The sequence below is a fragment of the Nuphar pumila genome, chromosome 16 (genome assembly GCF_984573655.1).
Source record: "Nuphar pumila chromosome 16, dmNupPumi1.hap1.1, whole genome shotgun sequence".
NCBI classification, from domain to species: domain Eukaryota; kingdom Viridiplantae; phylum Streptophyta; class Magnoliopsida; order Nymphaeales; family Nymphaeaceae; genus Nuphar; species Nuphar pumila.
In genome coordinates, this window is record NC_143264.1 from 59260183 (window position 1) to 59287697 (window position 27515).

At 36.1% G+C, this 27515-nt stretch overlaps 1 protein-coding gene across 2 annotated transcripts in view; it reads right to left on the bottom strand.

Moving 5' to 3' along the window:
• Positions 1-628: 628 nt before the first annotated feature.
• Positions 629-27515, bottom strand: part of LOC149813290 (uncharacterized) — a 56512-nt gene continuing 29625 nt past the window's right edge. Inside the window, exons 2-6 of one of the 2 annotated variants that reach the window (XR_016428362.1) lie at positions 20191-20384; positions 3381-3465; positions 1728-1793; positions 1057-1332; positions 629-949 (exon numbers count right to left, since the gene is read on the bottom strand). Coding sequence is in view for 1 of the 2 variants with exons in the window: in XM_089992243.1 (XP_089848369.1) it covers positions 1240-1332; positions 1728-1793; positions 3381-3465; positions 20191-20384 (438 nt within the window). In the remaining variant the exon portion in view is untranslated. Of the gene's footprint in view, positions 1333-1727; positions 1794-3380; positions 3466-20190; positions 20385-27515 lie in introns of both variants that reach the window. The other variant, XM_089992243.1, reaches the window with a different exon arrangement.

Below are 27515 nucleotides of genomic sequence, written 5' to 3' on the forward strand. Positions count from 1 at the left end.
TCCTTCTGGAAGACTCTTTATGGGGTAGAGTTCCACTCCAGGTAGAACTATACTGCATCCTATCTTTAATTTAAAGGTTGATTTTAAAGTTTTAAAATGGTCATCGATGGATTTCATATCTAAATCTAGATCAAAGATCAAGATCCATATCCAAATCTATATGAATCCTACATAGACCAGGTCCTACTCAATATAGATCCTGAACTGAGTCTAGATCCATATTAACTTAGATCAAAAAGAGCCAATCTAGTTCAATCCAACCCAAAAAAATATATAAAATATAGGCCAATCATTTTTTTTAAAATGCATTTTTTGGGCCAACTTGAATTTAGAAAAACAAGTCAACAACACGATCAATATTCCAAGGCGGATCTAACGATAATCCTACTTGAATTTTGCCTCAGAATTTTGCTTAAATTTTTCTCAAATTTAAAGATTAAGAACTAAAATTTTCTGAAATCATAAATAACTCAAATGATTGACATCACCTATATTTTAGGTATTTTTCACTATTTTATCAATTTAATAAATATATATAATTTAAAATTTATATTTTCCATTTTAAAAATCATAGAAGAACGCACGATTAAAGTCACAAATTAACCTTATTCAAGAACAAGGCTATGGAATGAAAAATCTTTAACCGATCAACCATTAGTTCAGTAATAAAGAACAGGATGATTGTGTACACACCATAAGGTGACATCACAGTTCAATAAAATAAAATCAATGGAATAAGAAGGAAATTTCTCAGAGGAGATGAGATCGATTGACCTTGACTCGCACGACTCATTCAATCAAATATAAGAGTTATATGTGGCTGTTGAAGTTGCTTCATGTGCATGTTTCGTGGTTGGCCCTGCTTCAGTGTTTAGTCAGCTAATATTTCCCACCATGTTTGAGATTACCCAACAAAAAAGTCCACCCAAGAAAACAAACCGAGACGGACCTAATAGAATATAAATGAAAGAGATTAACTTGTTTTAGCATACAAGGCATTATCAAGCAGCTCATTTCAGCTAATGCACAAGAAATTCACCATCGATAAATCTTTACCTAAATTCATCACTTCTATTCAATATTTTCACAACATTTTAGTTTGCACGATAGACAGCAAAATGCAGAGTGTTCACTTTTAGTGCATCTTGACACAGTTCTCTGATCAAAAAAATCAGGTGCAGCACTCCCGTAAAGTTCAGAAAGCCAACAATGAACAATTTTTGCTCTACGGTCAAGATATCATTTAGTTCTCGTTCTAACGAGTTTGGGCCTGGAAGCCCTCTTCTCCATCTTTTCCCTTTTTTTCCGGCTCTTCTCATCTTCCACCATTCCCTGCACATGAAAAACGAATCATTCTTTTCCACAAGTACAAAAGCTTAATGGTTGCCTTGGTTTGGTAGGCCCAGAGTAGCCACGTCTCAGCAATCCTAGTCAGTTTTTTTTAGAGGGAAACTGGCATTAGGTAGGAGACCTGCTGCGCTAGAAAGTCATGCCGAGCTATGGTCACCACACCTGATGACGTAAGATCCCAAGGCCACTCCCTCATCAACTAAGGGAGCCTGCTGCTTTGGTCTTGTGGCAAGGGATGCCCCAGGTATTGAACTTGTGATGTCCTTCAACTTGAACGTCTTAAGCCAATCCACCTACCCAGGTGAATGGAGCCCTTGCAAACATTCCTAATCAGGTTTGCCTTACAAAAATAAGAGAAGAGAAGACTGACAATGTACCTCTGTACCCTGGAACAAGAATCCTTTGGAAGTATCATAAAGTTTGTACATGCCAAATGCTGGAATCTGAAGCATGGAAAACATGCAAATTTAGACTAATTACAAAGAATTTATACATACAAGAACGGACCTTAGTGTATCACTGTTTTGGATATTTTTGGCTGATGGCAATGACAAAGGTACAAGTACCACAGATATTGAGCAAACCAAAGTCACAAATTTGAATTTCTTACAAAAGTGAGGAACTAGGAAACAGCACATCATCGAATGGATATTAACTTGTAGCTGTATCTAGTTCACAACCATATGTTCGAACACATGGTTATTTGAACCTGCACTTATTCACAGTCTATGCAGCCAACGGGTGGGATAGTTTCAGATCATGACATAAACTATGTCACATGGGTGCGGGTGCGACACGGGTGCGGTGCAATTTCAAAAATTTTGGACACGGGGACTCTGCTATATATATATTAAAAAAAAAAATAAAAAAAAAAAAAAAAATATATATATATATATATATATATATATATATATATATAAGACTCGGTCAAAGTTGTGCCCATTAGGGGACAGGTGATGAGTTGTGAAGGCATTCTGTACACTTTCTTCATACAGGAATAATTCACTTTTGGGCACTTTCTTCATACAGTGTAATAATTCACTTTCTTCATACAGGAAAAAACCACAAAAACTTGAGTTGTGCCCATTCTGTACTTAAAACTTGAAAGTGTACAGGTTTTTTAGTTGTGATGGGTTTTTTTCCTTACAGCTGTAGCCCAGAAAATTTGAAAAAAAAAATTCAAAAAAAAAAAAATCCAAAAAATGGACCAAAATGACCCTGGGTGCGTTGACCACACCCAGGGTCGGGTTGAACGAGTCCGAGCCGCACCCGTGTCCGCACCCGTGTCGGTGCGTGTCGACGCGGGTGCGGCGACCTTGGAGCCGAGTCCGTGTGACATAGGACATAAATAATGTAAAAAGCATCTAGTTTCACACTCGGTTCCTAATTTTCATTCACGAACAGACAGGCTCTGAGAAAGGTTTTATTCAATTTTCTTTTATCTGTTATTTTGCTGATAGAATTGTCACCAATGATATTCTTACCTAGTAAGAACTATCTGGAGGACATGAACCGGCAGAAATCTGCAAAGGCGTAAACAAGGAAACAGCTAGGAGACAACTGCATGTTTTTTCCAAGAGTGCCAATTGTCTAGACAATTTCAAAATATAGCTTATGGCAATTTACATGGGAAATATCCCAATAGATAGGAAAGTAGTAATAGCTTTATATTCAGGGAAAATACAACATTGGCATTTGCATGTCTTGTGTCATCTTAACAACCAATTTTAGATATCCATTATGCATAATGTGTTAGATATGACTGCAGGCATAAAACAGCTAGTGAATAACATAAAGAGGAAAACCATGCAAAATATCCATGAATGAAACTATGTAAATATGACACTTTTCAATGTGAAAGCAACCTAAAGACATGAAAATGTGCAAGTTTGCATATTTATATAAGCATCACATACGAATTTTGTCTGCATCTCATAAAAACAGAGAAAAGATGCCAGGGAAAACAAAGTAGTGCAGCATAACTGTCAATATGCAAATTCAGAGTGTGCATACCTACTACAGTATCTTACCACTAGATATGTGTACCAAAATTTTCCAGAAAAAATCGACATCACTTGTACAAAGCTTGTAATGTAGATCACGTCATGCAAATACCTGCAACAAAAAAGTTCAACATTTTGCTAATGAAGGCAGCATACCGGAACATGGAAAGAACAGCATTTACAGACAAATTGTTAGATAACTACATGATACGGAAAACTTCCTAATGTTCATCCATCTATAAGAGAACATCATTCAGAAATTTTAAGAGGACCAATTACACTCAGAGATCAGGAAAGAAAAGATGGAAAATGTGCATCTCTCAGAAGTGAAGGATGCAAATGGTGCCTATCAGCTATCTTTGTTTGAGACCCTTGCAATGGAAGATCAATAGATGAATGGTTGAACAAATGATGTGTTCCACCATTATGCATTGTTCCTTTTACGTAATGCATGATCTTCTTTAAAGTTTCCATGTGCGCCACTGCAAAAGAGTGCATAAATTGACATATATGATTGACTGCATTAGACAAATTCTGTCTGGTAATAGTTAGGTACTGCAAAGCACCTAACATGCTTCTATTTTCAGATCCTCATATGACACCGCTTATTTCGTCAAAGCTTCTTTCTCATCATCAATTGGAATGCCTACAGGTTTAGAATTATGCATGTTAAACCTCTTAAGCATATCAAAGCCATATGTTTGCTGAGATAATTTGATATGTTCCTTTTCTCTATCTACTTCAATCCTCAAAAAGCTGTAATGAAGTGCCAAATGAGAGAGGTGAAATCTCCAAGAGAAAGCACGGAAGCACGCACATACACAAGAGGCCACAAATGGGCAAAATAAACCACAAAAAGTGGTCAAACACACAGAGGTAAAAAATTATATTTCACTCATAAAATGCTTCATAAGAAGCTTGAAGAATACATGGGGTCATGCCTCTTATTTATACACAGCAAGGGACCCAAGGAGGGGCTCCCATAGAGTCGTTGGAGCCCCTCCAACGGTCATATTTATGACCGTTGGAGGGGTCCAACGACTCTATGTGGACCCCTCTCAAACAATAAAAAAAGAAAAACAAAAAAGGTAAAAAAAAGGAAAAAGAATAAAAGGAAAAAGTAAAAGAAATCATATCTAGGATATGCATGTACAAGTGAAATGACAGAATTACCCCTATTGGGTATTGCAAAATAAATATATATATTTATATATGTAGATAGACACATAGACATATATATGATAATATATATGTGTATGTGTCGTAATCTATATATATATATATATATATATATATATATATATATATATATATATATATATATATATATATACATCATATTTTAACACCCCCCCTCAAACACACGGTGAAATCACCGAGAGTTTGCTAAGGAGGAAGTAGAAGCGAGGCGATGGCAAAGCTTTGGTGAAGAAGTCCGCCAACTGATATTCGATAGGAACATATGGGAGTTGAATGGTGCCCCGTAAGAACTCATCACGAACATAATGACAGTCCATCTCAATGTGCTTTGTTCGTTCATGAAAGGTGTGATTGCTAGCAATATAGATAGAGCTCTTGTTGTCGCAACACAACTTTGAAGGAGTTGAGAATGAGGCACCCATATCTTTAAGTAAGCTTCTTAACCATACAATCTCAGTTGTGGTAGTGGTCATCGCACGATATTCTGCTTCGGTAGACGAGAGAGAGACTTTATGTTGCTTCTTACACCTCTAGGAGATAAGTGACTCACCAAGAAACACACAATAACCTATGGTAGAAATACGATCATTGGGGTTACCCCCCAATCGGAGTCAGTATACGCAAGTAAGAGGTGAAGAAGAGGATAAGAATACTCCCTTAGTTATGGAATTTTTTAAGTATCTGATAATCCGCATTACTGCTTCCATGTGAATAGTAGAAGGAGCAGTCTGAAATTCGCTTGCACTATGAACTGCATGTGAAATGTCAGGCCTGATGATAGATAAATATGTTAGAGATCCAATCAATTAACGGTAAGGCGTGGGGTCTGCTAAAGGAGTGTCATCACTGGCTCTCATCTTGGCATTGATCACTTCTGGAGTCTCCACCATTTTGTCATCTGTCAACCCAGACCTAGCAATAATGTCAGAGGCAAGCTTCATCTGAGATAGGACATACCCCTTGGGGGAGTATGCAACTTCAATTCCTAAGAAATACCTTAGAAAACCCAGGTCAGACATATCAAAATTTTTCTTAATAATATTTTTAATAAGGTCAATACCTTTCTTATCATTACCTGTGATAATCATGTCGTCAACATATAGCAACAAAATTGTTATGTATTCATTAGAAGATTTAACAAACAAAGCAGTATCTGTGTAACATGAGGAAAAACCATTATCAAGAACTACTTTGCTAAAAAGATCATACCAAGCTTTTGGTGCTTGTTTAAGACCATAGAGAGCTTTGTTCAATTTTAGAATATTTCCTTTCCCAATTTCAAGACTCGACGGAGGGTCCATAAGAACTTCTTCACATAGAGTTCCATTTAGGAACGCATTTTTAACATCAAGTTGATATATCGGCCATTGATTGATGAAGGCTAAAGCAATTAAGGTTCGTACACTAGTCATTCTGGCTACAGGAGCAAAGGTTTCTTCATAATCAATCCCATATTCTTGGGCGTAGCCTTTTGCAACCAAACGCTTTGTATCTTTCTAGAGACCCATCACATTTGGTTTTGACTTTATATACCCATCTACACCCAATTGCCTTTTTTCCTAAAGGTTGAGGAATAATGCTTCAGGTTTGGGCTTTGTTAAGAGCCTCTAATTCGATTTTCATAGCTTCAATCTAATGTGGATGATCTTTAGCTTCCTTGAATGAGGTAGGCTCATGATACGAATGTATTAACATGAGACAAGTCCTATAATTCGAAGAAAATGATTCATAAGACACAAATTTTTGTGGTGGCCTAACTAGTACGAGAAGATCTCCTAGGTGGATTGTTGTCAATAGATTTTTCTAAAGAGAAGTCTTGAGAGTATCTATCAATAGCAGGTTGATGTTCATTTCCTAACCGCCGAGTATATACATTTATATCATTAAGGTTTTCAGTTTGGGAAACATTATCATGTTGTGGTATATCATTATAATGTAAGATGCCATCACAAGTAGTATCACAAATAATTGCCTCAGGGGACTCAATTCTAGGAGCTAAGTCAAATAGAAAAGAATAATCAATGTCTTCCCTAGATGTGTGGATATCGAAACCATTTTTTTCTTCAATAAAGTTTACATTTATTGATACGTACAGTTTGTTGTTTCGAATATCATAGCATCTATAGCCTTTTTTATTCTCAACATAGCCAATGAACACACATTCAAGAGCTTTAGGTGACAATTTATCTTGTCCTTGACTAAGTACAAAACATTTGCATCCAAAGATTCTTAATCTATTAAAATCTGGAGTAATTTTAAATAATTTTTCAAAAGGTGAAACATTTTTTAAAGAAGAAGAGGGCATACGATTTATAAGATATGTTGCGGTAAGAAGAGCTTCGGCCCAAAAGTTTTTAGGAACATTTTTAGACACAAGAAGAGTTCTTGTGGTTTCGATTAAATGTCTATGTTTCATTTCCGCAAGACCATTTTGTTGCGGAGTTTTAGGACAAGATCGTTGGTGCAAAATACCATTTGTTTTAAAATAATTTTGAAAATCATTAGACATGTACTTACCTCCCGAGTCAGATCTAAATATGGCTATATTGTGTTGAAATTGATTTTGAACAAGAACGTGAAATTCTTTAAAATTAGTGAAGACATCGGATTTATTCTTAATAATGTAAACCCATGTGTATCTAGTAAAGTCATCAATAAAAGAAACATAGTAAGAATAGCCCCCTTTGGACATAACGGGTGTCGGTCCCCATACATCGGAATGCACAAAGTTCAAAAGGCCTTTTTAACACGAAATTACTATGTGAATATGGAAGAGAGTGAATTTTCCCAAGAATACAATCATTGCATGTAAATGTATTTGTATTACAAAATTTTTCCAAAAACAGAAAAAGGTACAACTTGGAAATACTAGGGTGTCCGAGTCTCTTATGCCAAGTCTCAATATCTTTAGATTGAACATGATTACAAAATGATTTGGATGGCAAAGACAAAAAATCCATATAATAAAAGTCCCCTCTTCTATGGCCTTGCCCAATCCGCTTTCCGGACCGGAGATCCTGCACATAGCAATGGGTTGGTGAAAAAGAGACATTACACTCAAAATCGGTAATTTGAGAAACGAAAAAAAGATTTAGATTAAGTTTTGGAATAATTCGGATTTTGGGAACAAAAAATTCTTTGTTTTGGTCATAAGTTTTCTCAAGATTTCCAATGTCTTCAACATTCAAGGATGTTCCATCGGCGGTGAATACATATGATTTGAATTTATTGAGACTTGGTTTTGACAAAAGTGATGCATTTGGAGTCATGTGGAAAGAGGCACCCGAGTCAAGAATCCCAGAAGTCATACCTGGAAAGGAGGAGATGGCGGCACCGGAAGTGGAAGGTGAAGAGGATGATGTAGAGGAGTTCATCTTTATAAATTGTTGAAGAGTTTCGGTTAGATGAGCGATGGACTCCTTTATGTCACCATCCTTCTTTGAATCTTCATTGATGATTTGAGGAGTTTCACCCACGAAAGCCACCTTCTTTTTGAATTTAGGGCAATCTGGACGAATATGGCCCGGTTCATTACAATTATGACAAATGATTTTTCTTCCTCCACCACCATTATTCTTCCAAAAATGTGGTGGTTTATATGATCTTACATTGTTGCCAGGTCTAGACACGGCATGTACTTCATCAACATCTCTTTTTAAGGCCAAACGGGTTTCTTCTTGACATAAGTCGGCCAAAATGTCACTTAGAGGAGTAGAGGCCCTATGAAGAAGAGATCCTCTAAGTTACTCGAATTCGGGACGAAGCCCATGAATAAATTGAAAGAACCTCTCTTTTTCCATTTGCTCTTGTCTCATGGCAATAGCACTTCCTTCCCATTGCGGTTTGAGAAGAACAAGTTCATCCCATAAAGAGGATAGAGCACTATAGAAAAAAGTGCCTAGCAAGGTCTCTTTGGGTGTACATTCCTTTCATAAAAAACCAAGTTTCATTAGCCTTCTTGAATTTTGCAAGATTTGCACAAATCTTCAATTCGACATTATTCATGAACCATGCTAAGATTTTAGCATGCTCACTTTCCCAATCTTCCATTTTTGAAGAGTAATCAAGAATAGCCTTTTCTTTTTCTTCTTCGTTCAATGCTTTTTCTTCATCTCCTTCAAACTTGGTTAACTTCAATTGTGGTTCCGGAATGGTTCCACATACGTAACCCCAAAGTTTTTTACCTTTGAGATTATTTTTCATAGCGGCCGCCCACATGCGGTAATTGGTCCCATCCAACTTGAATGAGAGATCGATTTTTGCATCTTTGTTGGCCATTTATAGAAAAAGAATATTGAGACAAGAGAGAGGAGAGATATTACTTGTCAAGAGAGAATCCGATGAAGCCTTCTTCAACCAAGGCTCTAATACCATGTAATGAAGTGCCAAATGAGAGAGGTGAAATCTCCAAAAGAAAGCACGGAAGCACGCACATACACAAGAGGCCACAAATGGGCAAAATAAACCACAAAAAGTGGTCAAACACACAAAGAGGTAAAAAATTATATTTCACTCATAAAATGCTTCATAAGAAGCTTGAAGAATACATGGGGTCATGCCCCTTATTTATACACAGCAAGGGACCCAAGGAGGGGCTCCCATATAGTCGTTGGAGCCCCTCCAACGGTCATATTTATGACCGTTGGAGGGGTCCAACGACTCTATGTGGACCCCTCTCAAACAATAAAAAAGAAAAACAAGGAAAAAAAAGGAAAAAGAATAAAAGGAAAAAGTAAAAGAAAGCATATCTAGGATATGCGTGTACAAGTGAAATGACAGAATTACCCCTATCGGGTATTACAAAATAAATATATATATTTATATATGTAGATAGACACATAGACATATATATGATAATATATATGTGTATGTGTCGTAATCTGTATATATATATATATATATATATATATATATATATATATATATATATATATATATATACATCATATTTTAACAAAAGCACTCATACTTTTCCATCTCAAATTGTTTTATTCTTGAAAAACTACTTGAATCCCCCAAAAATTCTGCAATCTGCCCAAGTCTTTCATCTTAAATCTTTCATGTAAGAATTCCTCAGTTCGTTTATCAGAACTACCAGTATTATTATGTCATCATGTACATATAGTAGAATAATGTAATCTGTTTCTTTCCAAAGTGAGCAAACATAGAATTATCGATAGCAGTTTTATGAAGCCACAAGCTTTGACAGCATTATAAAAACTTGCATACCTTCTTGATGTCTACTTGAATCCATGAACGAAACTGTTCAATTTACAAATGTATTTCCTAGGATCTGCCTAATAAAATCCTGCAGGTTGTTCGATATAAACTTCTTCCTTCAGCCCTCTATGCAAGAATATGTTTTTTATGCCTAGTTGAAAGAGTGGCTAATCAAAAGTCAAAACAAGGGACAAAATATTTATGAACACTATCTCAATGATTGGACAAAAGGGTATTTCTATAATCAAGTCCGAATTGGTTGATTGTAGAAATACTCATGACCTTCGCCACAAATATTCATTTAAACCCTTCAATGTTCCCATCATATTATTATTTGACCTTGTATACCCACTTCTAATCTAGAAAATTTGTATCTCTTGGTCCTTGTACAATTTTCTAGGCATAATTTTGATGCATGCTTCAATCTTTTCAGCCATTGCCTCTATCCATCTTTACTTCATAATAATTTGCAGGTTCTTCCTTGTTCACTCAAGACAGCTTGAAATTCAGTGGTGAATCCTTGATATGATGTGATCCTTTCTATATGATGTCTTGTCCTTGTGGACTTTCTTAATTCTACAAGCTGAACCTTCTAAGGTTTGACTTTTATAATTCCTCATCATGAGAACTCAATTTGGTCCGTCTCTAAAAACACAATCAATTGGTCTTAAAGTGGTCATTAGCATAGTCATCTGCTCCAATATGACACCTGTTTTTTTGGTTCTGCAAGTGACTTGCTTGACTTGTAGAGGGAGCACACTTGATTGTTGCTAATCAATAGACAGTTGTTAATGTTCAAATATGTGTATATCACACACACACACACACACACACACACACACACACACACATATACACATATATATATATATATATATATATATATATATATATATATATATATATATATATATATATATATATATATATATATATATATATATATATATATATATTTCCTGCAATCCTTTGTAATGCCCACTAGGGGCAATTTAGTCTTTTCCTTTTCATGTAAAATACGTGTGTCCAATAGAGTTATTTTTTAGTTTTTTTATTTTTATTATTTTTATTTTTTATTATTTCATTAAATAGTGTAAAAGGGGACCTCATTAGAGCCATTGGGATACCCCCCAACGGTTACAAATGTGACTGTTGGGGGGCTCTCAACGACTCTATGGGAGCCCTCTTGGGTCCTATTTTGTGTAAAAATATGGGGTCTTTGCCCCATCTCTCTTCAATGCTTTTTCAAGCATTTTAATAATAAATTTCTCATTATTTTTAAGCTCTCTCCTCTTCCTTGCGTGTGTTTGGTGTTTTCCCTTTGTGGCATATTGTATCTTGTCCATTAGAGACATTGTGCTTATGCGAGTGTGCATTCTTAGTCACTTTGTGACATTGTTTTTTGTCACTTATATTTCATTACATGGTATCAGAGCCCCTAGGTGTTTAAACACTCTTCAGACTTTTTTCTTTTGCTTTTTAGTTTGATTAAGTTTCACTCTTATTCTTCTTCAACTCTTCCGCAATGGCCGACAAAGATGCAAAGATTGACCTCGCATTCAAATTGAATGCTATGTCACAGGGATTCGGCCAGACAGGTGCAGTCAACCCGACCCTGGGTGCGGTCAACGCACCCAGGGTCATTTTGGTCTATTTTTGGAATTTTTTAAAAAAAAAAATGCCCTATGAAATGGGTTGCGGAATATATATATATATATATATATATATATATATATATATATATATATATATATATATATATATATATATATATATATATATATATATATTTTTGTCGCACCCCCGCTCCCAAGGTTTTTGAAAGTGCCGCACCCCCGCACCCGCACCCATGTGACATAGATTGAATGGGACCAACTATAGAATATGGATGGTCGTTATGGAAAACAACCTCAAAGGCAAGAAACTTTGGGGATATGTACGTGGCACCATTCTGGAACAACAATTAAAGCTTACCAAAAAGAGAATGAAGAAAAAACTTTGGGTGACGAAGAAAAAGCGAAAGCTATTGAATAATACCAATCCAAAGTTGAATATTGAAAAAGTGAGCATGCCAAAATATTGGCATGATTCTTGAATAACGTGAAGCTCAAGATAGTCAAATGAAGCATGGTTCTTCATGAAAGGTAATATATACTCAAAAAGATCTTACTAGGCATTTCTTTTTACAATAAAAGGAAAGAGAAACCAAGCAAGAGGACATGAGTAGAGACTATTATATATCCTCTATGGGATGAGCTTGCTCTCCTTGAACCTCAATGGGAAGGAAGTGTTATTGCCGTAAGGCAAGAGCAAATGAAGAGAGAGTTTTTTTCAATTTATTCATGGGCTTCGTCTCGAATATGAACTAAGAGGATCCCTTCTTTATTGGGCTTCTACTCCTCTTAGTGAAGTTCTTGTCGATTTATGCCAAGAAGAAACTCGTTTGGCTCTTAAAAAAAGGCTTTGATAAAGTCCATGCGGTATCTAAACCGGGAAATAACATAAGGACATATAAACCTCTTCACTTTTGGAAAAATAACAATGGTGGAGGAAGACAAATTGTTTCTCACCATTGTAATGAACCGGAGTATCTTAGACCAGATTGTTCTAAGCTTAAAAGGAAGGTGGCTTCCTTGGAGATAGTCAAAGCAATTCAAGTGAAGAATCAAGAAGAGATGGAGATATAAAGGACTCCATTGCTCAACTTACGGAAACTCTCCAACAATTCATGAGAAACAACTATTCCCTACCTTCCACATCTGGTGTCACGGTATCATCAACTCCCGGTATGTCCTCTTGGATCATTGATTTGGGTGTCTCATTTCATATGACTCTATATGCATATCTTTTATCCAAACCAATCCTTAATTCTTTTAAAACATTCGTTTTCACAGCCGATGAAACATCATTAGATGTTAAAGGAATGAGAAACCTTGAAAACTTAAGCAAAGACAAAAAAATTTATGTTCCAAAAATTAAAATTATTTCAAAACTTAAATCTTTTCTCCGTTTCTCAGATAACCGATTTTGGATGTAGTGTTTCTTTTTCACCTGTCAATTGCTATGTGCAGGATCTTGGGTCTGGGAAGCAGATTGGGCAAGGCCATAAAAGAGGAGTGTAAGAAAATTGATATGTAAATGTTTTAGATCAGGTTTGGACAGACCCGGTTCATTCTGTAAAACGTTATGTAAGATGTGTTTATATTAAGGGTATTGTGATAAAATATTGAACTCTAATGTTTTTATATAAATATTAATGAAATAGGAGGCAGCCAAACAAAAAACATCGTGGATTGCTTCTTTATTCCAACTGTGTCTTCTTCTTCCTCTTCTCACACCTTACTGCAGGATTTAAGAAGGGTCCAAATTTTTTACATGGTATCAAAGCTATCAGGTTCTTCATCCAGGTAAATCCTAATTAGATCTAATATTCCTTCTAATCCCCTTCTTCTCGATCTCTCTCCTTTCTTTTGATCTTTCTGAAAAATTATTCTCTTTTGATCTTTTCCCAAAAGCCCAAATTTTCTCCATTCTTGTTACCCTCTTTCATAAAAGATCCATTCCTTTGGGTCTTTCTCTGTAATATCGCGTATTTTTTCATGTTTTTTAAATTCAAAAAATGTGATTTTTATATTATATATTTAATTTAATTGATAAAATCATGGGAAAATATGCTAATTTACAGGTGAAATCAACTAAGTCTGGGCGTGGCCCAGAGCCCACTACAAGACCTAGTTAAGCTAATTATGAATTGAGAAATTTTTTTTTTTAACCTTTAAATTTGAGCAAAAATCGAGTCAAATTTAGGTTAAATTCAAGTGAAATTCAGAGGCGAAAATCAGGTTTATACACCGTTAGATGCGTCTCGAAATACTGATCACGTTGGAGGCCTGTTTTTTCGAATTCGGATTACGGTTGACCCAAAAATTACATTTTTCAAAAATGACCTGCCTTTAATTTTGACTTTTTCTGGATTGGATCAGACTGATCCAAGTTAATATGAATTTGGACCCAGTTCAGTATCCAATATTAACTAGGATCTGATCCAGGTACGATCCATATAGATTTGGATATAGATTTAAATCTTGAATCCAGATCTCGATCCAAGATCCATCCATGGCCAATTTAAAACTTTAAAATCAACTTAAAATTTAAATTGGATGAGGTAGAGTTCTATCTGGGGTAGAACTCTACCCCATAGAAACTTACAAAGGGGGGCGACACCCACTCGAATATTCTTTAGAATATTATATTAAATAAAATAATTAATTAAAAGGATAATCTAGGAGATAATGTAGAGTTCTACATGGAGTAGAACTCTACTTAATTTAGGCCTCATCTAGAGGGGACGTCACCCTCTAGATGTGAATAATCATGAACAAATATGACATAATAGCAACTTTCAGAATGGGAATGTACTGGGGATGGATGAAAAATTACAGTGAATAAGACTGAAGGAAACAAAAGCATAAGGGGTTGTTTACACCAAGGAGTCATCCTCCATAGATGAAGACACCTCAGAAGAGAAAGGCATGCAGTTTCAATCATATGCCTGCATGATTTGGAGCCTGACAAAAAGCAGGCATCTTTTCAAAACACGTGTTATTTTACTTGGGATTCAAACCTACTCAAAAAGAAAAAATCATGCACCCAAGTTATATAAGTAACATCTTACATCAATGATCAAGTGAGAAATTTGAAGATGCAGACATACACTATTTACACTATAAAAAATGAGAAAAGGTTAATGTGTCGCAGAGGACATATCTGAAAAGGCATTTGTAAAGAGATATGCTCATATTGAAGGAAAATGACAACGAAAAACCATTCATTAGCAGCAAGTGATTAAAAAAAAGAAAAAAGGTCTAGGCTATTTAGCTTAATAGGATTAGGGACACATACATTCTTCCTACGTTACACAGGCATTTCTCCAGACAGCTGCATCTGTGTTCAGGACTTGGCAACAACACTGACACCAATATGTCTAGACACTCCACTTTTTAGTTTGTTTAGAGCTAAAGTCTTCATAAAATTTAGACATTCTCTTGGATCTACACATAATTTTTATGGTTACCTTCGTTCATTTTGTCTAAAATTGCAAGCATCTTGATGACTTTGCATTGCACATATCTTCATGGTTTTATATGAACCACCAAAGAATTATGGGATGTACTCTCTCTCTCTCTACATATATACATGAATAATGCTACGGTCCTCTGGGAGCACCTACTCCCACCTACTAAAAATCATAGTTGTACATTGCATCTTCTCAATGAGACCTTATAGATGAAATTGACATCAGTGTTGTGAGAGGCTTACGCCTCAGTACCTGAAGCGTACGCCTCATAGGCGAAGTGCAAGCTCAAGGTACCGAGGCCCTGTATGAGGCATTTGCAGGCTTGAAGCGCATGCTTCACATGGGTGAAGTGCACGCCTTGCATTGAGGCGCGCTTCGCTTCTAAGGCGTGCACTTCAAGGATGGACCACCGCTGCGAGGTCATCCAGTCGGCGAAAACGTTGATGAGGTTGGCGAGGTCAAGCGTCTGCGAGAACGCCTGGATCCACTGCGACAATGTCTAGTCGATGAGTCCCAGAGGGACCAATGATTAGGACAGGAGGGTGTCCAGGTGGGGGCTGCACCAGTTCTCCTAGTACAAAGGGCTGCCTATTGATGGGTTCGGTGGGAGAGGCATTTTGTTGTTGGTGGTTCTTGGAGTTGTGGCTCTTGAAGGAAGAATGGGGTGGTGGTGATCCTTCTGCAGGTAGTGGTGATGATGGTGGTGGGGCTGAGGGTCTTGAGGATGAGGTGGGCTTTGGTAGCCATTCTTTTTTATGGTTTTGGTTGGTGGTGGTGTGAGGGGTTTTGGTTCAGAGGAGTTGCATAATTGGACAAATGGGGTGGGGCTCTTTGGATGGTGGGGATTAGGGTTTTGAGGTTTGCTTGGGGTATGGGTGGAAGGCGTTTTCGGGGGCTTTTGGTGTTTGGGGTTTTGACTCTTTGAGTGGCGGTTGGGGACTTGGGGGAGTATCAAGTTTGCGAATCAGGTAGTGAACTCTAGACATATTGAGGGAACTCAGAGTTGGCTCAGTTGTCAAAGAAATTGCATTGTTTCGAGACTTTAAGCAATAGGATTTGAACTTATTAAGATGTAAAATATATTTAAGATACAATCTTTATTATTCAAGTAGCATGTAAGAGCCGAATTGAGTTCAACACCTGTTGTTCGTGTTCGGCTCACCAAACCCATTTTATTAGTTCAAACAAACTCTTTAAGAACTGAACATAAGCCCAATCACTGGCCACTAGATGTGTTAATAATGGAAGTAGCTTCCTTCAGCTTTCATTTGGTGGCACTTGATCTTTACCACGAATTGTTGGATAAATGAGTATACGTGTGTGTGCATGTTGGAATTACACAACATTCCATTAGGTTTTGATCTCTCAACGTATTAATACATGGTGACGTGAACTAACAGCTCCTACCATACAAGCGGAGCCCTCGTTGTATTCAATATGATTTCATGATGGTAGATATAACTTGTTTTATCTTGCACTATGAGTCTAACTTAATTGTGATTTACATGTGCATGCATATAAGAAAATGAATAATACGAGTTAATTATAGGAAAGTAGTATTTATTTTATATTGTTGTTTATTAGTAGTTTTTATTTAAAAATTTTATTATTTTATTAATATTATATATTTTATTATTTTGATCATGAAGCTTACGCTTCAACGCCTTGAGGCTTACGCCTCGCTTCATAACAGGCTCAACGCCTCGCTTCGCCTCATCGCATTTAACAACCTTGCTTGACATAGTTTATTTGATAGGGATCATGTTTTTTGGAAATAAAAATAATATTTTTTAAGTCATGAAATTTTGCTACATTGTAAAAAGTTGATTTTTGAAGATCATAAAAACATGCATGTATGTCATAATCGCATGATACAAAACTTGTTTTCCACTAAATAATGATTGTAGATCATATTTGTAGGGTCCGATCAACAAAAAATGCTCAAAATTTTTGAAAATTTGAAGCTTTTATTAGGTGGGAGTAGGTGCTTCGGGAGCACTCTATCATTACTATATATATGCTTCTATGGTGGTACCATACCTTAGTTGTTAAAAGCGGCACCTAGGAAACCTAGGCGAAGCCCCACTACCTGCGTGACTAGGCTTGGGCGAAGGGGCCCTAATTTAGGGCCTAGGCACCGCCTAGGCTAGGACCGACTAGGTATAAGCCTAAATCGGTCTTTTTTTGTTGATCCATATGGGTCATATAAAAGTGAAAAAGGTGGCCCCAATTGCCCCCTTTTTCTCATTTTCGCACTCTCTCCCTCTCTCGTCTCTCGGCTGCCCCCTTTTCGCACTCTCACCATATCTCCTCTCTTGATTTTTGCAAGAAGAAGAAGAGGATGACCCAACCAAGGTACGCACCCCCCCTCTCTTTCTCACCCTCATTTTTTATACCAGTTTTTGTTTTTTGCAAGAAGAAGAAGAGAGCGACCCAACCAAGGTACATCTCTCTCTCTCTCTCTCTCTCTCTCTCTCTCTCTCTCTCTCTCTCTCTCTCTCTCTTGTTGCTTCTCTCTCTTGTTCTCACTGTCTTTCTCTTCTCTCACACTTATTATGTAATATTATATATATATATGTGTATGTGTGTGTGTGTGTTATTGTGCTTCTGTGATTTTTTCTGCGAAATGTTGAACTTTTATGTATATACTAAATTAGTATTATATTTTTTGTGAAATGTTGAATTAGTATTATATTTGTTTCTGTGAATTCATATTTTGTTGATTATACTGCTATATTATGAGTAATTGAATATCTATAGATATGCAGTTATATATATGTAGTTATGTGTATTCTACAGTATAATCTGAATTTTTATTTTCCTGTGAAACCATGATTAGTTAATTTTGTTGATTTTCTTTCTCTTTTATAACCCAAAATCATGTTAATTTTGTAGATATATGCATAGTTATTACTTTTTGAATTTTTATTTGTTTCTGTGAATTTTTCTATAAAAGCCCAAAAGCATGTTTAGTATTACTTATTATGTAATATATTATATATTTATATATGTGTCAATGTGTATTTTTGTGAATGGCTGAATTGAATACGTTTTGGGTAATTGAATATATATGTATTTCAGTCTATTATGTACTACAACATATATATATATATATATTATATTATATATACTATTATTGTATTTCAGCATATATATTAATATACGAGCTTATGTTATTTGTTGTTTACTCCTTTTAATTTAGCAAATTTACATTTTTTTATATTCTTTGGAACAATAATGAAAGGGGCTTCTTCTGCAAGGGGGTTTTTATTTGGTGGTTAATTGGTTATATTTTATTTTAGATTTTTCAATGTCGCCTTCACGAGATGATTATGCATGGTAATACTGCAGAAGCGTTGATAATGTACTAGGACTAAGGTCATTATTGAGATGTGTGTTTTGTGGTTATATTGTTAGAGGTGGACTGCATAGGTTTAAGCAACATATTAAAAGTCTTCTTCAAAATGTCCGTTCATGCCATTATCCATCTATTCTTGTTACTTTTTGTGATGTTGTTATTGCTGAAAAACTAAAAGAAAAGGTTGCAAAATTGCAAAGAAGAAGACATTTCAACCATTGTTCCAGATTCTGAAGATGATGATGATGACCCACAACAAGCTCGGTGAACTTTACTTCAAAAAAAATGCAAATATGAAGAGGCGATGTCACGACAGTTGGATGCAACAATGAGGATTTTCTGTCATAATTCTTGGCCTATAAAATAATAGGATCTTTACAATTTAGAATTTAGAGATGACGATTAGCAGATAAGAGTCATTGGTTACATGTGATGTTTTTAGTTATCATAAACTTTCAATGGTTTAATTACGACTTATAACATTTTAGTATAACTTAGATGTGAACTTAATATTGTTAAGGCTTTAATTGTGTTTAAATTATGCAGTTGCCTACTTACCTTTTATTTACATTGGGCAGGTTATCAGTTATATGGTGTTTGTTTATTCAATTGTTCATTTCTTCTTCTTATTTGTCTATTACTTATATTATGTCTATTGTTGTTAATTTTTTTGTATACATGATTTTATTTTTTGTATATTGTTTTTTCACATTGTTTGTTGTATGGTTTAGTTATTTAATTGTTCATTTATTCTTAATTTTTTTTATCAAGTTATCAGTTGCATGGTTTGTGTATTCAAATTCAATTGTTCATTTTTTTTATTTGTCTATTGCTTATATTAAGTCTATTGTTGACTTGTTAATTTTTTTATATACATGATTTTATTTTTTTGTATATTGTCCATTCACATTGTTAGTTGTATGGTTTGTTTATTCAATTGTTTATTTATTCTTTTTTTTAGCAGATTATTTAATATAATTGTTTTACAGTGTTCGACGACATGTTTTGTTTTGTCTATTGCTTATTATTGATTGATTTTATGTTGTATACATGTTATTAATTTTAGCTGTTTATTTACATATTTTGTGTGTTTTTTAAATTTTTTTATTTGGATGCCTAGTCTTTTTAGGGGCTCACCGCCTAGGCTCCGCCTAGCGCCTTTGACAATTAAGCATGATACCACCATAACTTACGGTGGTACACACTTGATCAACACAGACCTAAGCTCCAAAAAACAAAATCTAACTATTGGATTGGCTCGAATATATGTTTTATACCATTTTTAAACCACTCTTATTTTCATGAACTGAGCAGTTGATTTTCACCATGTCAAAAATGAAATCTTATGGTGTATTAAGCATGATAATACCTTCTAAGATACTAAATAATTCATGCTAAATACATCTGGACGGCTAGATTTACCATTTGGTGGCTAGATCTATGCAAAAACAAGTGTGTATACCACCATATGCTATCATGGTACAGAACCACCGTATATTTTCCTATATGTGTGTGTGTGTGTGTGTGTGTGTGTGTCACCAACATGTCTAGACACTCCAGTTTTTAGATTGTTTAGTGCTAAGTCTTCTTTGATCTAAACATACCTTTTATGGTTACTCTTTGTAATCATGTCTAAAATTACAAGCATCTTGATAACTTCGTATTGCTCATATTTTCATGGTTTTATTTGAGTCATCAAAGAATTATGGAATCAAGTCTCTCTCACTCTCTTTGGCATCTAACTTTTTTTAGGGGTTGACTTGTCTAAGACTCTATATCCATGTCTGCCACCAATATGCACACTAAGTAACAAAACAGCATTCAAATGACATGGGATTTGCATATTTTTGGTCAAATATGATGATGAATTCTGCACAGCGAAGCCTGTAAAGACATGCTTTTCAAAGTACTTTTGAAATTTTCCTATTGAGTCTCAGACATAACTGTGCAAGTTATGAACCTTTTGTCCCAGAAAGACATACCCACAGACTCCACCAGTGTTCATATCGAAACCACCATCCAGCAACTCCCCATCATCACCGTAGGATGGCCTTGCCATCACAGCAAGTTGTTGATATGGCAACCCATAGGCCAATGAAGTAACAAGGAAACCAAGCCAAAGCTTCCATGTAAATGTGGAATGAAAGATAAGCAGCCGAACAAGGATATATATCACCTGCATACAATGTGGACGATAATAAACTGGCAAGTGCAAGCCAGAAGCTGACTGAATGCCAAAGCATAGAGATCTGGGCATTCCACAGCATATAAATAAGATCCTACAAAAGCAACATAATTCTTAAATTTCTAGGAAAAACTGAGTCAGGTATGCACATTGATACAGAAGATTAGAATTGACAATCTGCCTCTAACAATTCCCCACAGAGAAAAATATCATACAAAATTATGTGCATATAATCACATTTGACCACATTGATCAAAAGTAATCATCCAGAATATTCTAGCTCCAATATTATGACCAAGATTGAGCACATTATTATCACATGCAAGCCATGTATAGAACAAACTATGCAATTTGCTTCAACACTCCTAAAACTATTTTTACCTAAGGCAGCTAGTCATGTAGGCTTGCATTGGTCATAATGGAGCTTATGGCCTTCCCCATCTATGCAAAATAGTGAGATTTGTTAGTTACTACCGTTGCTCTCTTTCCTGAATCATGGTCACAAAAACCATCATGCCCATGTTATTCTGTCTGAATGTGAAAACAAGATGGAGGAATTTGACAAATTCGGATTAGGATCAGTAGACTAGACTATACATGAGTATGGGTACGGATACAGGCCAGAGCCCAAACCTAATTTTTAGTGTTTTTTAAGAGAGAGGGAGCGAGAGAGAGAGAAAGAGAGAGAGAGAGAGAGAGAGATGAACCTTTATTCTTATTCTCTTCATGCACATGCGTGCATGAGAGACAGCTTTGGGGGGGTTTGTATCCTCCTTTTCTCCCTGTTTTTCTTTTCTATTGAGTACCCCTTATTTCGCTTTAATATTAAATTTAATAGGTTTGGATCATAATCCGATCAAGACCACACACACACACATCTCTCTCTCTCTCTCTCTCTCTCTCTCTCTCTCTCTCTCTCTCTCTCTCTCTCTCTCTCTCTCTCTAATCTATATATATTTTATTTTATTTTATTTTATTTTGAGCTACTGAAGGCAAATAACTATTGAGCCAAAAATCATAGGTTCAAGCTTTATCGACTCAATCTGACCACGATGTGTTCAACACGGTTTGTTTGTTAAGGATCAAACCTTGGATTGTGTTATTTCGATCTAGAAATATCGTTTTTGAGAAAATTCAGTGCACTGTAGGCCGTTCATTTTTTGGTGCCCTTAAAAAACCTGCTTACATGTCACAATCACATGATTTGAAACTCATTTTCTACTAAACAAACCTTGTTGATCACATCCATAAGGTCCGATCTACAAAAAAAAATCCAAAAAATATGAAAAGAAGGTGATTTATACTCAATTATTCTATGCCTTCAGTAGCACCAAACATTAAATTTTATATATATATAGGGAAGGAGGACTGTCCAACCAAAGGAAGGTCCAAAATCTACAACCAACGATGATAGGATGGCTCCCCTTCTCAAATGCTTGAGCATCTCATCGATCGAACCTCATATATTTGTTCTTTATAATTTACTTAGTAGAAAATATGCTTTACACGAAGACTTTACGACATATAGACATGTTTTTCGAAACGTGAAAAATTGACGGCTCGCAATGCATTTAAAACTTTATAATACAAAGTATTGTGGGCCGTTGTTTTTTAGCGCTTTAAAAAATGCATCTAAACATCAACAATTCATAATCCAAAACATGTTGCTCACTAAATGAATGATAAAAATCCAATATATAAAGTCCAATCAATGAAAAACTCGATCAATGTTGTGAAAAGCGTTGAGGCATAGCGAACCGCTCCACCAAATTATGAAGCGAGGCGTAAAGAGCAAGCCTCAAAAATACATTCTTGAAAACTTCAAAAAAAAATCTAAAAATGCAAATAAACAAAAAAATGCTTTATTGATGAAGCAACATCCAATAAGAAATAGGAAATCTCAAAGAAATTCTGAAAAATATGAGAATAACATGTAAAAGTAACATTAATGCAACTAAATGATCTATTTAAATATCTAACAAATAATACACACAACAAGTACAATTTTAATGTGCAAAACAAGTTGTAAGTTTTAGGGCACCTTTGGAAGCAAGAAAATTTCTCATAGGAAAAGCAAAGTTTTGATATGCTAAGTTTTCCAAAAGAAAACTTTTCACTCATTTGTGTAGCATGAGAAAAACAGGCTGGAAATGAAAGAAAATTTTTTGCTTGTTCGTTTGTGCATGAAAAAAAAATCTCATGTTACACAAAAAGCAGGTTATTTGATAGTTGGGGCTCAGTAACAGCAACTGAACAGAACAGTTGTTTGACCCGAACCAATATAGCAATTTGAAAAGAAAAAAGAATTGCAGCAGAAAATCAGACAACTTAAGAACAACATTAAATTTGATACATATTACGAAGAATCGATTCACAAATGGAAGATATATCAAAAAACAGGTAAAATTCATCAAACCAGAACATAAACAACAGCTAAGAGTACAAGTATGGAGAGGGAGACAACTGATGGCATCCTAGTTGCAGGCATAACAGCCTCACATGCTCGTACAGGTGATAAAATAGTAAGTTTCATCCCTGATTAGTGCTTACCACAAGGACTATGCATTTGGTCCACATTCTAGTGTTTTGAAACATGTCTACACAACTTAAGTAAATAAATGCAGCCTCACCACTTCCAATGACAAGGATGAATAATTCAATTGTTTCAAGGAGAAATCCCGTTATGAGAGTTGCTCAAGCTCAGAGACTTACAAAAAGTTTTAAAAACATAAATGGATATGCTAAAGAAAAAAAAGGCATGGAAGAACTAGAGAAGAAACCTCCTATCGGTTAGTTAATTGAAATCCATGAACAAAATCAATGTCGACAGAAACCCTAGAGAAGTAAAGGATAAGATACAAGAACATGCAATCAATAGCACACATGTATACAAAGACAAAATCCATTGTTGGTATCAAACAATGTACTGGCAAATCAAAACCCACGGAACCGATTTTGTGTTTCCCCAATTTCCCAAACCTTAGAAACGAAAAAGAAGGAAGCAGAAAATGGGAGAGTAACGACATTTGGTGTAGTGGACGTAGTACTCGTAGTCGTTGGGGCCCGCCCCCTGCAACTTCCGGTGCTCGATGACCTTGACGGGGTGGAACTTGTTGTCCCTCCACCGGCACATCACCCACATCCCGACCTTAAGCAGTGCTGATGTTGTGCCCTGCCATTCTCCACCTCCAACGCTCCTCTGTCGGTGGGGGAGGTGCTTGCCACCTTCTCCCTCGCCAGCTTCCCGTTGCAGGAGGCACCGCCACTGCCTCTCTTCAAATTGGCATCAATCGAACCCATGGTTATGTAAAACGGAGAAATAGGAGAGATGAAGAAACAGCGAGAGAAAGCGTTGGCAAGGTCGAGGGGGAGGGAGGAGGAGGAGATACTTGAGTGGGTGAGAGGCACGTCTCTCCAGGTAGGAAACACTCCTCCAACCCCCCCCCCCCCAAAGGAGTCTTTCATATCAAAAGTTGTACCTTTTTTAAAACGTTTCTCAGCCAAACATTTTTGCTTGTTTGGAAAGGTCGAAAAAACCGTACGGTTTTCCGACCTCAGTTCACCTTTCCAAAATGATTCCTGCTTCCAAATGTGCCCTTACTAGGGCACGCAAAGAGTAAATTCTATGACAAATTTCTCAATCCTACACATAAAATTTATCAAAAGTTCTAAACAAACATCAAGCTAATTTTTCATGCATGCTTGCTTGAAAATTTAACTTTATTAAACTAGTAAAACCACAAATAAGAATCCATATCTACACTTAATCTCACAAAAAAAAGAGCATAAACTTGTTTTTCATTTATCAAAAAAAAAAATAATTTACATGATCTAACAGTCAATTACATGTACACAGAGCCACATGCATATTTGCAAATAATCAAACGAACTGAAAGTAACAATTTGACATATATGATTTTTATATAAACAAACTGAAGAAGAAGAAACAAATTGAAGCTTAAACAAACTAAACCCAGCCAATTAATTGCAAAAAAGCTGAAGCTTAAACAAACTTAACAATTAATTTGACATATACAACTTCTATATACACAGTCAACAAAATGCAAAAAAACTCAGGCATTAAGAAGGGAAGAAGAAAAAGGGGGAAGAAAAAGGAGGAATAAAAAGGAGAAGAAGAACGAAAGAAGGAGAAGAACGAAAGAAGAAGAATGGAAGAAGAAAAAGAGGGAGGAGGGAAGACGAAGAGGAAGAATGGAAGAAGAAAAAGAAGAGAAGGAGAAAAGGAAGAGACGAAGAGAAAGAGGTATCTTCTTCCTTTCGGCAGCAGAGAGCGAGAGAGTGTCCTAACCCATCAGAGCGCCTCCCATTCTTCTCTCTTTTTTTAAATGCTTTTAAATTTGGGTCAAACGGGAGCTTTGACCCCCATTTGACCCAAGTAAGATGAGGTGCACCTCGCCTCGAGGCAAACACCTCAAGTCCTATGAGGTGCACGCCTCATAGGTTTTGTGCTATACCAGTGCGCCTCAAGGCAGGAAGGACCTTGCCTTGAGGCAAGGTGTGCATTTTGCGCCTTAAGGCGCGCTTTTCACAACACTAAACTCAATCATTAGAGAAGGAATATCGTCAATTATCATCGGTTGTAGATTTTGGACCTGCTTTTGTGCCTTGAAGCGCGCTGGTTCTGCCCCGTTAGGCTCCTTCAAAAAGCATAGTTTTTTTATATTTTTTCTCACATCTAACATTGTAGATGTGATCTATAGGTTTTGTTTAGTGGGAACCAACTTTTGGATCACCGGAATCTGACCTGTATACAGGTTTTCCGGTGATCCAAAATCAATGGCTATGAAGGCATCAAATTTTCCCGGCTTATAAAAATACATTTTTTTGTCGAAAAAACATGATCCAAGAGCCGATTTCCACTAAATCGAGCATGCTAAACACATCTAACAGTGCAGATCTATCATAAATCACTTCAAACTATGGGGCCTAATGGAGAATAACGAGAAAAGAGGGCCTAATATGTTCAGTTCACTTTTATATATATATATATATATAGTCATAACCACATACCCTCCTTTTTAGAAATTTCCATGTTGCACCCTCCATATTAATAACTGAACCCCTACCTATGTGACAGATCTGAAGGGGTTGTTTTTGTTTGTCATTCGCATACCCGTATATTGATTTGCAAGGACTAATTGTATTTTATGGCTTTGTCTTTCCTTTTTTCAACTTCCCCTTTTGTCCCCTCAGATTCTAACCACTGAGTAATGATGACTCATTCTGGGATCCCACAAGTGATACCAATTTAGCATAGCTAATTGAACATGATGGCCAATTTCCAATGTTCTGGTTTAGAAAAAAAGGAAGCAGCCAGTAGGTAAAATCTGGCAGAAAGGGCCCAAACCTCATTGATCCTGGCATCCTCATGGAATTAACTACTTTGACAGATGCCAACAATGGAGGTGATCAGATTTGGGCACCCTTTGTCAGATCCATGACAGTACTTTTCTTCGTGTTGGGAAGGCAGGAAACCAACATGGACCTTACAATCCATGCCTATGGATGTTAGAGAAACTGAAATCCTTCCATAGAAGTCCCAAAGCAAACTCTCAAATAAACAAACATCATACACATATAGATATATGGGAAAATTAATGGCTCCTAAACATCCTAAACACTTTAAAAAACATAGTTGTGGAAAGATGCACCGAACCCTAGGTAGAGAGAGAGGGAGAGAGAGAGAGAGAGACGGCTGCACATGTAATACCCGTGATTTTTATCAGATAAATAAACTTAGATTTTAAGTCATTAAGGTGATACAATAATATTTTATTGTTTTAATTATTTATTCGTAATTGAATCTTGGATAACCTATTTGGATCTTCAATGTTGGATCCCAAATATCCTGTTTAGAACTCCGATATTCCATTCGGATCTTAGATATCGGACCACGAACCTTAAATTGAATATTTAATAATGGATTTCGGTCAAATGGATTGGATTTCTGGTAATGGATCCTCATTATCGGGATCAAATTTGATATTGGATCCTGTTAAAATGTATACTCAAGAACATTATTGTAAGTATAAATATATATATTTATATACATAGAGATACGTATACATATGTTATATGTATACGTATCTCTATATATAAGTATATATATTTATACATTTTTCTCTTTTTACCCGAACAGGGTATTTTAGTCCTTTTACATTTTGCGCATATTCCATTTGGAATATGCTGTAATTTTTCCTTTATTTTTAAATTTCTTTTATTTTTTATTTTTCCTTTTTGAATTTCCAAAAAGGTGCTTTGGGGGTCTCCCCAATAGAGTCGTTGGGGAGCCCCCAACGGTCACAATTGTGACCGTTGGGAGCTCCCCAACGACTCCTTTGGGGAGCCCCCTTGCACCTCTCCTTTCTTGTATAAATAGGGGTGTTCCCCCTTGTTGTAAGACAAGCTTGAGAGTCTCAAGCATTTGCTTTTATTTATGAAATACATGCATTATTGCATGTTTATTATTTATACGTTTTTTGCGTATTTTGTTCAAGTGTTGTGAGAGTGCTTTCGTGCACTTCTTTTATAAAGTATTTGTGCTTGTATGTGTATTGTCTCTTCGTAGACAATTTTACATGGTATCAAAGCTCGGTTGGTGATTGAAGATCGTGGGATCCTCCTTTGTTCGAGTGCCTCGAAAACCGTGCCTTCGGATCTTTAGAGATTGAAGTGGTGGATCTTGCTTCTCAAATATTTTAGAAGGATCTTGTGCAAAGTAGAAGTTGAAACATTGTATTGGTATGTCTTTTTTCTCCTTCTCTTTACGCCTTAATGGGTGAGAAAGAGTCTCACTTTGCCCTTGGCTTCAAGTTGAATGGGTCCAACTATCATATTTGGGTCGGGAATATGGAGGCCCACATAAAAGGAAAAGGATTGTGGGGTTATCTGCAAGGAACAATTCCGGAACCGGAACCCAAGATAATTGTAATGGACGGAAGTGAAATCAAGATTCTTGAGGGAGAGGAAAGGATCAAAGCTCTTGAAGAATACTCCAAGAAACACGACGAATGGGAAATGAAGAACTTCAAGATTCTTTCTTGGTTCTTCGCATCCGTCGAAACAAAGATTAATGCCAACATTATCAAATTCAAAAAAGCT